General features: G+C 39.8%; 2 protein-coding genes across 2 annotated transcripts in view; both read left to right on the forward strand.

Annotated features, from left to right (window-relative positions):
* Window positions 1–2,536: 2,536 nt before the first annotated feature.
* Window positions 2,537–8,378, forward strand: LOC306696407 (high-affinity choline transporter 1-like; the record flags this gene model as incomplete). The annotated part of the gene is made up of 8 exons (XM_079160011.1): window positions 2,537–2,720; window positions 2,941–3,054; window positions 3,334–3,489; window positions 3,572–3,720; window positions 4,969–5,112; window positions 6,371–6,524; window positions 7,437–7,654; window positions 7,827–8,378. 8 exons carry the CDS (start codon window positions 2,537–2,539, stop codon window positions 8,376–8,378), a joined length of 1,671 nt encoding a protein of 556 aa, XP_079016137.1.
* Window positions 8,379–10,063: 1,685 nt separating this feature from the next.
* LOC306695759 (high affinity choline transporter 1-like) overlaps window positions 10,064–12,264 on the forward strand; it is a 29,309-nt gene continuing 27,108 nt past the window's right edge. The window contains exon 1 of the mRNA XM_079159096.1: window positions 10,064–10,094. The gene's annotated coding sequence lies outside the window, so the exon portion shown is untranslated. The remainder of the gene's footprint in view (window positions 10,095–12,264) is intronic.

A 12,264-nucleotide genomic window follows, 5' to 3' on the forward strand; every position in this document is an offset into this window, starting at 1 on the left:
AAATAAGTAGCACGAGCAAGCTATGTTATCCAGTAATAGCCCTCCCCTCTGACAAGTTCAGAGAGGACGTTTTTGTTATTCATTACATTCATCTGCCTGTCAGTGTGCTCTAGACAGAGACAGAAATATCAGCCTGCTGGTCGGGATTTTCACCATGACTAAATTGTTCTTTTGGGCTTAGAAACAAAGCTGCTCCTCATGCTAACGGGTTAGGTATCTTCTTAAGAAACGTTGTTTTCTAAAGATAGAAACACAAGTTAACTCCTCAATGAACTTATTAACTACACAGGAAATTCCTCAGTGTCAAATATGCAGTGTCAAAGTATATGGAATCTTTCACGAGTTATTACAACAACGGCAAGAGTAATTACTACCAATTTATTGGCCAGTGTTGGTGAATATAATCAGAGTTAAACTTTTCAGTGTAAAATATACAGTGTCAAAGTACATTGACTATTTCAGAGTTATTACAACAACAGCAAGAGTAAAACGCACCCCAGTGTTGATGTCATTGTTCACTGCTACAAGATGTAGTGTACTCTGGAAAGAACTCTTTACTCTGTAAAGAACTCTGTACTCTGGTAAGCTCCTCCCACCTCCTCCTCCTTTCAAACGGATCATGAGTTTCATCCCGCCATTTTGCACTTCTCGACAGACTGTGGTAAGTTTCTCGAAATCACTTATGAAACCAAATTCTCTAAAAGTGTAACACTATGTCCAGTGTAACTTTAACACTCTGTAGGGCCTACTGTATATGTTCACTGAATTAGTGTTCAAATTGACTCTTTAAGTGTTACATTGACACTGTTGATTTTACTGTGAACTAGTTACATCATGCCAACATGCATAAATGTGTGGTCTTTGCTCATGTAGCAGCTGATTGGACATGATAATAGCATTGTGTATTTTTATTGGAGATAACATTCAACAGTCTTCATTATGTAAGGAGAAGTCTAGCCACGATTGTTATTCAATCATTCTGTCGATATATTGTTGTATTTCCATGGGATAATGTATGCAGGGGCAGATTGGTGGTCCTGGTTCTCCTTTGCCTCCCTTCTCTACAGTGGGCGCAGCAATACAGCCTGGGCCTAAAGCAGTGTGGAGTCAGTGTTTGCCCCCAGCAGGGACCGGAGGGGCAGCAAGCAGACGCTGTGCTACTGGCTGGAGGAGGATACGTCGTCCCGCCGGGAACTTCTGACTGCAGATCTAAGGCGGTAGAAAAGATGGATCTGGGTCTGTCTGCGGTGAGCTGGTCGCTGCTGGAGGCCCCGCTGGAGCTTGAGCTGAAGGACTTTTTAGTGAACCTGCATGATTTAACGCTTGGAATCCAATCCGGTGGCACCGATGGCAAACATTAAGAATAACTATATAGAAATAGACAATCTTCTCATAAATCTTAATCTTTTCATAAACAGTTACAAGTTTATCACAGTGATTTCAATCTAATACTACTGACTCTCTCAGTGGTTTCAGTGAGCCATGTTGTGCAAGGCTTTGCCCATTTTTTTATTCTATATCCACTTCCACAAACACCAACCACAGTACATCCCTAATGCAATGATTGATAAGATAATAAAGATAGAGGTTTTTATTGTCATTGTAGTGATACAACGAAATTTCGTTTGGTAGCCCTCAGCCAGCCAGCAGCAGCGAACAACAACAACGATAAACAATATACAAGATGAAAATACACAAAAGGAATAATGTTTTTTTACTAAAGATAAAAATACACAAAAGGAATAAAAAAAACGTTACTAAAGATAAAAATAAAATAATGTTTGTGCAAATAGTGTAGTGTAAACATTTGTTTTGACAGTGCAAACAGAGTATAAAGTGTATCAGTAAAGTCAGTAGAATTTTCAGCAGCTTGGTGGTATGACTGAGTTGCAGCTACCGTGGTGTGTGTGTGTGTGTGTGGGGGGGGGGGGGGGGGGGGGGGGGTGATGGAGGCTACAGCTCTGGGGAAGAAGCTGTTCCTCAGTCTGTTTGTACGTGTTTGTATAGTTCTGTACCTTCTCCCCGACGGCAGGGGGACAAACTCTGTGACCTGGTTGGGTTGGGTCCTTGCTGATGTTGCTAGCCTTCTTGTGTAGACAGCTAGCATACATGTGGTTTTGGCACTTCACCCACTGCTCTCGTTCACTGCCCCTGATTCACGTGTTGTGTAATTCAGCATTGAGGACAAGTTTAGAGGTTAAGGGTGGTGTAAAGCAAATTGTAGAGTCAATAGAAGCGGTTGTTCTTACTGGTAGAAAATAAACAATAAACTACCTGAACTGACCTAAAAAAACTAATGTGAAACTGCCAATAGCGAGGTGGGTTGCCTGGACTTTAATCAAGGGGGTGTTTCCAAAAGCCGGAACTTCTAAGTATTGTGTGTTTGAATCATGGTTGGTCATAATCCAACTTAAATATTACTCTAGTTAATTTTCAACCCTTTCCTGTGACAAGTATCTTTATTTTGGCCAGAATCTGTATTTGTTATCTATAAGGTCCAACTGCCTGTCAAGGTGCTCTGAAGTTATTGAGCACCATGGCTTTGAACATCCCTGGTGTAATTGCGGTGGTGCTGTTCTATATCCTTATTCTAGGGACAGGGTTGTGGGCTGCCCGTAAGTCCAGGAAGGTTCAGAGGAAAAGCCATGGAAACAGGACAGAAGTGGCGCTCCTTGGAGACAGAAATATCGGCTTGCTGGTCGGGGTTTTCACCATGACTGGTAAGTTGTTCTGTGGTGCTTAGAAACTCATGTTAGCCAGAGTATCAGCTCTTTTTATTAGTTATCTGTTTTGTTTTTTGCTAGCAAGACATGGGTGGTGTTGTGCAAAGAAAGAAAATATGTAGGCTTCTGTCTGCTCACACTTGTAATACTCACCGTGCACATTCTGCTCAAAAGTACAATATATTCTAATTGAAGTGTCTGTGTCATTCTTCTGTAGCTACATGGGTCGGAGGTGGTTTTATCCTGGGTGTGGCAGAGGCGGTGTACTCTCCTAAAATGGGCTTAGTATGGGCTCTTATGCCTATACATTACATGATGTCCTTCATAATGGGTATGACAAGCCGTATACTATAGGAAGAAGGCTATGCTGATCTTGATAATGTCAGACATAAACATATTATTTCCGTGTGGCTTATTTGATCTGTTTTATGAATATTTTATTAAACCGCTACGGTAAATGTACAACACTTTAAAGAGTGCGGAGCTTGATGTACTGGATACCAGCAGCTTGCATTGCACAGTGCCTGCAACATCAACAAAGTAAAGTTTTTAATAGATTATTCAGAGAGTGAATACAATGTAATGCTTAATATCTCATCCACTGCACAAGGTGGTCTTTTCTTTGCCAAGCCAATGAGGGATAAGAAGTATATCACCATGATGGACCCATTCCAGATAAAGTATGGCAATGTACTCAGTGGTGCTCTGGTGCTGCCTTCGCTACTGGTGGATGTGCTGTGGGTCTCATCCACTCTGCTTAGCTTAGGTAAACATACGTACATACCTAGTAAAACCACACGTTTTTCATTAGAGGACACAATTAAAGCATTTCTGTGTTTGTGTAACAGGAGCAACTATGACTGTGATACTGGACTTGCCCTATGCCTATTGTGTTTGGATCTCATCAGCTGTTGCCATCATCTACACTTTGTTAGGAGGCCTTTATTCAGTGGCCTACACTGATGTTATCCAGCTCTGTCTAGTTTTCCTCAGTTTGGTGAGTAACTGCTTTGTACAGTAGGACACGTTCACTTCATATATGTATAGTATCTGCAGGTATGTGTATTACCCCTTTCCTATTGGGAAACATGATGACGTATTTTTGTAGGTGGAGGCATAATAATTCTCTGAACACGATAGTTAACGCTGATGATGTTTTTTTATAATGGCTAAAGAAAATACAAGTTTCTTTCAATATGCAGAGTCATTCACTCTCCAAGACCACGAGTGTTACTTGAGAAAGTTAACATTGACCAATTCGGCCATATTAGTCGACCCCTACCCCGCTGGCACACCGCTTCGCCAGTGGGAGAGGGACCATAGACCCAGCGATGATGTTGGTCATCAACCCGCTGTTGGGCTTGTTTTCTGATAGGTAGGTAGGTAGGTAGGAAGCTAACTAGCCAGCCGTTAAATTAGTACAATTTAATAATTAATAATGCTTCATCCACATACTCGCAGCGTAGGAAAGCACATTGCTGTCACCAAATAAGTGACAACTTTGTCCGGATTGTGAGTTAGAGTCCCGAATGCATCTCCAAAGTCAAGGAAGACCGTATACATTCTGCAGGACTCATGGTTTAAGTCATCTATTCCATTTTTAAGGCAGAATACATACCCTCTGCTTGGTGGACAATATGTCAGTTTAAACTAGCCAAGTGAGGCCATTGAGCACTTCATGGATACCTATGGAGGAGGGATTTATCCCTCCATGTTGTCTTTTTTTGGGGATACGATGGATTAATGCTTGAAACTGGTGCTCTTATTTTCCAAACAGACACATACACACAGCGAGCAATGCATCACTTAGTTCTTGTCTCTGCACATGTCTCAGTACAAAAGTCCAAATGAATTGAAAAAGGATAAATGTGATGTGCCGCTCGCAATATAACTGGATTTTTTTTAAATCAGAAAACTTCCAAACAGCAGACAGCTCCTGTTTTGGACACAAGATCTTCTGATGCATCTCCGGCATCTCTTTCTTCATCCTCCATCTCTGTTCTAGCGACTGAGCCTCTCCCGGCTGTTAACGGACATGCTTTCAAAACAAGAGTTACATTTATAGGATAATTAGTTGTGGGCTAAAAACTGAACCTCTCAACGGAAAGGGAGAAAAACAGAAGATCCAGACATCCAAGACCATCTATGCCAAACAGCAATGGATTGAATGTCATGTCATATTTGTTTTTTAACTTCTAACTTTTATCAAGGTCTTCAGTCTGATGATCTCAATATCTATTTGCAGTGGTTGTGTGTCCCCTTCCTGCTGCTCAACCCCATATCTACAAACATTGCCCAGACTGCTTTTAACCACACGTTCCAAGAACCCTGGATCGGCACTCTGGAGCAGGACAAAGTCTGGAAGTGGATTGATGACTTCTTAATGATTGTAAGATTAATATTCATCAGTATCATACTGTCCTGCCTCTACTGCTGTCCCAAATATCATATTGGGGTCTTGGAAACTTCAGTAAATCAAAAATTTTAATTATAGGAAAATGGTGCAATAATCAAATTACAGCGATAGCCCATAAAAAAAAGAGGAAAATCTCAGATGTAAGCCTATAAACAAATTAATAAATAGATGTACTGTAGCCTATATCAACATATAAAATAAGAGACCTTAAATGAGGCTGTCTGTCACACACACCCTCTACATACAGCACTACCCATCTGAGAATTACTCATAATAATGAATGTTGATGAATAATGAATTATGTTGCATTGCTATTCCTTATATCATGTGCTATTTGGGATTTTTGCATATATTTATAAATAAAAAAACACATGAATTTGAATACTGATTTGGACGTCAATTACCATGGATTGAAGCTTCAAAGCATGCAGGTCAGCTTTACCTGCTTCAATCCATAAGCTCAGAGCTCAGCTACATGTCCCTACATGTCAGTGGGACAGAAAAAACACCACCAATGGCTTGAAATGGACTCAAATCTGGGGTTGCTAATCTTGAGAAACTAACAAGAGTACGCTAGAGATTAGAAATTAATCAACTGAAAAACCCAGCCTAGTGTTGCCAACTCTTTTCCACTGAAAGTCGTTAGCAGCACAAGCTCTAAAAGACACTAAATCTTGCAAGAAAGTTACCAAGTGTGCAACACTGACAGCCCAGCCCTTCAGGCATCCCTCCAAAGGCACACCCTTATTATCATTATGAACGGAAATGTTTCAGAATGGACGCAAACAATAAACATGGTTATTTTGGGTACTCCCAGCTGTCTAGCTAGCTGCATGTGGAAAACTCCAGTGACCCACAATAAGTGAAAAAGAGCTTGTCCAGTCATTCCCTCGGCCCAAATGAAAGGACTGGAGGAGATTTTTACACAACTGCTACAGCCACACGTACTGGATTTATTTTCTCTTTTTTGTCAGAGCACTTGGTTTATTGATTGCTGTCGGAATGTAAAGAGAATTACAACAATTTTAACAGCGATCGTTTTGAAGAACAATCATTTGAGCAGAAAAACTGCACAGCCTTGATTCTCCCTGAACTCAATCACTGGTTTACTATCAGTCTGAGGGAGTACCAGTACTTGTGTTTTAGTATATTTCATTATTTGGTTACCTTCCTCATCTTCTCTTGTCATCAACATGCATCTTCTTCCTCTCCCTGTGCTCTTCTTTTCCAGGGTCTTGGTAGCGTTTCATTTCAGAGCTTCCACCAGAGGACGTTGTCTGCATCCTCATCACGAACAGCCCAGTTAACCTGCTATGCTGCTGCTCTTGCCATCGTCATACTGGGAATCCCCCCTGCCTTGGTCGGGGCTATTGGCGCCTCCACAGGTGGGAATTAGGTTAGAGATGACAGAGCTTTAATTCAGACACTTACATTGTGGCCTGGAGCTATTTGTATTGTTTGGCCAAATTATTTGCAGAATACCTGTATGATACTCATTGCTTATCTTTTGTCAGACATTTTGCTCAGTAATTAACAGAGCTGCTTCTCTGAATAGCCTTTAGTAGCTAAAGAGGTGGATGACGGCGCATGTACTGTAGATACAGCAGGTGGTGAGAAGAGGTCACATATAGAGGTGGACTAGAGGTGTTTACGTCAATGAATCTTGGTGCTCAAACATAGTCAAAGTTAATTTACAATGTTCCCCCGATGTCAAATGTTTCATTGTTAAGATGTAGGCCACATTATCTGCCCAGAGAATTCACCAGTGTTTTTGTTGTTACTCCTGATTCCTCCTCAAAAAATGCCCACCAGATATGCACAGCTGTTTTTCTTTTTTCTTGTGCAGCATAAATGAACTAGGCTACAGCTGCATGTTGTGGCGCAATCCTGGGTTGCAGAATGACAATAAATGATCCTTGAATTTCTCTCAGGAATTTTAATTAGGTGGCCAAAGACACAACTACAAATTAATGTTTATGTTGCTGGATGTGTAAGTATGCAACTATTGGCTAACGCATGTGCCATGAAAGTTTTTTTGGTCATAGTATGTCACTGTTGTGTATACCACCCCAATGAGCAAAAAAGAGATAATGGCAGCATTAAAAATACACAAATTACATTTTAAAACGGTACTATGTTGATGTTGAATAAAAGCCTTTAATGTAATTCCTTGACCCTTTTAGGTTGTTACAGACCTACCCGCAAAACTCTTTCAATTATAGAATAGAGCCCAGATTTCTGTATGAGTGCTGTATGGACATTTTACAAGAATTATTATTATTATTTCTCTTGTCCAGACTGGAACCTGACGCTCTACGGATCTCCATCTCCATATGTACGTGGTGAGCCCAGTTTGATCCTGCCCTTGACCCTACAATACCTCACTCCGTCCTACATCTCAATCATTGGAATTGGAGCTGTGGCCGCTGCTGTCATGTCATCCACAGACTCAGCCCTGTTGTCTGCAACTTCCGTTTTTTCTTCAAACATCTACAAGAACATCCTACGTAAAAAGGTAATGAGTACAAGATGTTGATGATGGCGGCTCAGTGGCACAATGTGTCTCTAGAGATGAGGGTTAGGATGCACAAAAATAGTACAAACAAATCAAATCAATCCATTTAGGAAAGCACAGGTATGTGAATGAATAATGAAGCGTCTCCTTTTGTATGACTTCGTGTTCCTAGGCATCAGACAAAGAAATGCAATGGGTGATTCGGGTCACAGTGGTGGTGGTGGGTCTGGTTGGGACATCCATAACGTTCTACACCAACAGCCCCCTGGTCCTCTGGATTCTCGGAGCAGACGTCTCCTACACCCTTATATTCCCCCATCTGGTCACTGTGCTCTTCTTTAATGTGACAAATGGTTACGGTGCCGCGGTGGGTTACATCATAGGACTGATTGTAAGAATTTTGTTGGGGGAGAACGTCGTAGGTCTTCCTGTTGTTCTTCGTCTTCCCGGTTGCACATTGGAAGAGGGCGTCTACGTCCAAAAGTCCCCTGTCAGGACAGTCGCCATGCTCTGCACTTTGGTGACCATCTTAGTTTTTTCTTCGCTGGCTTTCTTCATGTTCAATCATGGCCTGTTACCTGAGAGGTGGGACATTTTCAAAGTAAAACGTAATGTTACTACTTCTCCTGTGGATCCCATCAAACAGAATCTCAAAGAAGAAGCTGAAAGTGACGCTGAGTGTGACGAGAAAAGAGATGGAGTTGCTTTACAGCCAGTGATGTAAACTGAATTGTTACCGGTTGTCTTTTCTTTTAAAAAGTTGCTTACCTAAATTTTGTTATGATCCTGATGAATGTTTATATTCAGAGAAATCACAAGTTAAAGTTACCTTCATTTTAAGCTGTTAACTGCATAATAGATGAGGTGCACTGCCGTTCAAAAGTCTGGAATCACCTGTTATATTGATGTTTTACTTCGTTCCGTCAGTATTGGCCATTTTGACATATGTAAAAAACTGAATAATTCAGGCACAAAATGTATTGTTAAAATTGAAATAGTTTTGGCCCCAAAAGAAATAAATGATTCAAAATTCCATTTAGTCGATAGTCTGTGATCCAATTACAATAGTGCTAAACCTAGACTAACCTTTTATTTCTATTGTGAAGTTTTAAGAATTGTTTTGCTAAAGCAGCATGCCTGTTCAGTCCAGCTTGCTATAGGCATTATTGGGCACCTATCAATGAAACAGTAACCTGTTGCTATTTAAATCTGCACAGATGTGTGCTCTTCAAAGCATTGTGAATTTTCAAAGACTCAGCAGTAGGACGTCTTTCCAGAACCAGCATCTCTTACTTCCGGTAATTCACAGACTTCCCTTTGAACAGGTTCATGGGAACCACTTTCTACCAAAGAAAAATATTACATTCACCTCCTTTGTACTGGGGTAGCAATAGAAGCTTCAAAAGTGGATATTTCAAAATCTGAACGTACAAAAAACAAAACACTCTACATAGGTATATACTGTCACTTGAGGTGAGACTTAAAATGTAAAACTTTCCAGTTGAAGTACAGTACAACCAAGGCTCGAACCTTGGTTTTCAGGTCAATTTGGGTCCCATCTAGTCTCCTTGTGTTTTGACCTCCTTTCCTGCTCCCCTGCCTGTACACTTTCCTCCTTTTCCTCCATCTGTCCATTCCTGAGGTCTCCTGTTGTCTTCCATCCCTGTGCTTGATCCACCTCCCCCTATTTATCAAGGTAAATATAAATAAGTAATTATATAAATTCTAAATATTAACTAATTATTAATTGTGGTGTCCACAAACAAATAAAGGCCGACCTCAAGTACAGCCAAAAACTAGGGTTAAACTCCTGGTGCCTGTCATATGAAGCTTACCAACTGAGCACAATGTACATTGCCATTAATTTAATAAATTCAACAAAAGAGTCTTACTATTTTCAAGACTTTGTTGTTCTGGATTACTCATCCAAAGTGTTATTGTCCTTTTTGTTTTTCACTGTGAATGAATGTGTTTTGTAGTAACATACAAGTGTCACAAGATGGCAATAGATACATTTGAAGTACTGTACAGGAACCGCGCAAGTCACCGAAATTTTCACAGCATGGTTTGTCTTTTCACAAGGAATGCCATTTTAGGGAATGAAAGGATCCTGTCCCCTGAAACTCTACAGGGCTTTTATTTTGAAAGGGATGAGTTTGTATTAATTGCATAATGCCGTAACAAAAATTCAACAGGGTATACGGTAGCAGATCAGGAAAAAAAGGAAGCTTCATACTGAAATAAGACCAAAAATACTGATCAAACAAGTGAATTGCAAATAGAGGCCTATCTCTAATATAGACCAGCCTCAAATAAAGGCGTGGTGCCCTCTGTAGTTGAGGGACATAAAGGACAAACACTATTCATTTTCAAAGAGCAACTGCCATTGGGGAAATTCCAACACTTCACCAACCAATGGTGTAACTTCCTCAGTCACTCGGTAAGTCTAATTTCCGAGTCTTTTGTATTTGTTTACTGTGTCGGTGTTTAGTTGTTATAGTTTAGATAATAACATATTTGTAAAAATGAATGTGGATTTGTCCTATGTCTACATAAGCACATTGTTAGCACAGAGTTTTATTATTGCTACACACTAGCATATGTTAATATTGTTGTACAGTAATATTGATAGAAAAGGCATTTAGCCTGTGACATTTATACTCTGCTTGGAGTTATGTAATGCTTTTTTTAGTCCACAACAAATCATGCCATTGAGCTAAATGTGCTCCTACATTAGTATTAATGATATTGTATGATCTTCTGCAGCTAGCTTTGTGCTACAAATGGCTCTGTGATTCTTAACCATGCAAATTAATTGGGATCAGGGATGCCACCATTGTACGCTGAATGTTGTATCTAAGCTGTTAAGAGACAGTAGTTGATTTAATGACTAGAGATGACCTTTTGTCCACATGAGGTTGTCGCATGCGCTTTTGAAACAGACAGATGGGGTTGACACACGTTTCATGTTTCATGTCATGAAACCTGTATTCTCCAACACGTCTCCTGCTGGATGTCATGCACCTGGCCCTGCCTTGGTGCATAAGTGCTGCTCTCACGTTTGTTTGTGTATGTGTGTGTGTAGAGCTCAAGTGTACACTGAACATCCACAGCCTGAGTAACCGGTCTGTTTGGTTTTGGATAGTTTTTGAAATTGTTGTCGTTGTTGAAATTGTTGTCAAAAATAATCCTAGTGCTGCTAGCTACTTTCGTTGGAAAACAGTTGGCAACACCGGGCTGGGTTTTTTGCATGGATCATTTCGAAATCTAGTTTACTCAAGATTACCAACCCTGCTCTTAAGTCGATCAATCCTTTTTAGAACAGGAAGTTTATAGGCCTGCATCGTACATTTTGATAAGGGTACTTGACCCATATGTTTTTTTGTGATTAGACTGGTGTTGTGTAGACACAACCATCCATGTTACCAGGCCTGTGACCTTATGGGATCAGAAACAAAAATAATTCTTACAGAAAGTGGCAACTACCTCTCAGATGGAGGCATACTGTATTTACAGATACCAAAGACAGCTGTTAAACATTTGAGATATATAACAAGATAGACATGAACAACCTTAGACCCAGTTGTTGAAATGTCATAGCCAACTCACAGAAGCAATTTACTCCATAGCCTACCAGTCACAATAGCCTTCTTTCCAATTCTTTGCAAAATCCAACAAAACAAAACATGTTATGGCACGAGATGTAAAGAAGAGTCCTCACTCTGTTGGAGTCGTAGGAACAAAAGCATGTAATTATACAGTGGTGTTACTCACAGAGACGCTTTACCTCAAAACTATTTTTGCACACAAACCCGCATCAGCAAAGTTTGATTTTGGCCTGTTATTAAATTAGTCATGGAATTAACATTACTTAGCAAACGCTGATGATCTGCAGTTTCTCCTTTTAACAAGCAAAAGCAGCGATTAGTGACGGCTAAAAGTGAGACGCTGCTACCGGAATGTGTTGCACACTGGGTTTTAGAACTAAGGGTGGGTATCTTGAGGATTTTATCGATACTACCACTCTTATCAATACTTTAGTAACCCGGTACTTTATCAATTAACTTAGATTCTTTAAAATACATTAATATTAGGATTAAAACTGATTTATATTTGAAATAAAAGAATATATTTGTTCAACAGCAAATAGGGCCCTATGTAATCCTTTTATTTATTTTTACAGATTCCATTTAATTTTTTCCCAAATTTATGGTTTTCCATAAAAACAATTCTCTGTTTTATGATTTACGATTTTAGCAAATTTTGCCATTGGAAAGTGTCTAATCATCTGGTGGATGAATAATTTCAAAGAAAATATTCTAAATGAAAAGAATATCTATAAATAAACACAACATTGTACTATTTATTTGTTAAATCAAAGGAAGTATGTCAATACAGTTATAAAACAAAGCATTCCATCTTATTTGTAAAATAAATTGTTCATAAATGTAGCTGTTTACCGAATTCCTCAGTTTTTTTGAAGGACTAACAGGCAACCCCTCCCCCAAGTTTCCCCTTTACATGTGCTGGATTCTCATTGGCCGTACCCAACATTGCGGTATTTTTGGACTAAAAATAACTTGACTATGGTGGAGCGAAGTTATTGTACA

The sequence above is a fragment of the Pholis gunnellus genome (genome assembly GCF_910591455.1).
Source record: "Pholis gunnellus genome assembly, chromosome: 5".
NCBI classification, from domain to species: Eukaryota; Metazoa; Chordata; class Actinopteri; order Perciformes; family Pholidae; genus Pholis; species Pholis gunnellus.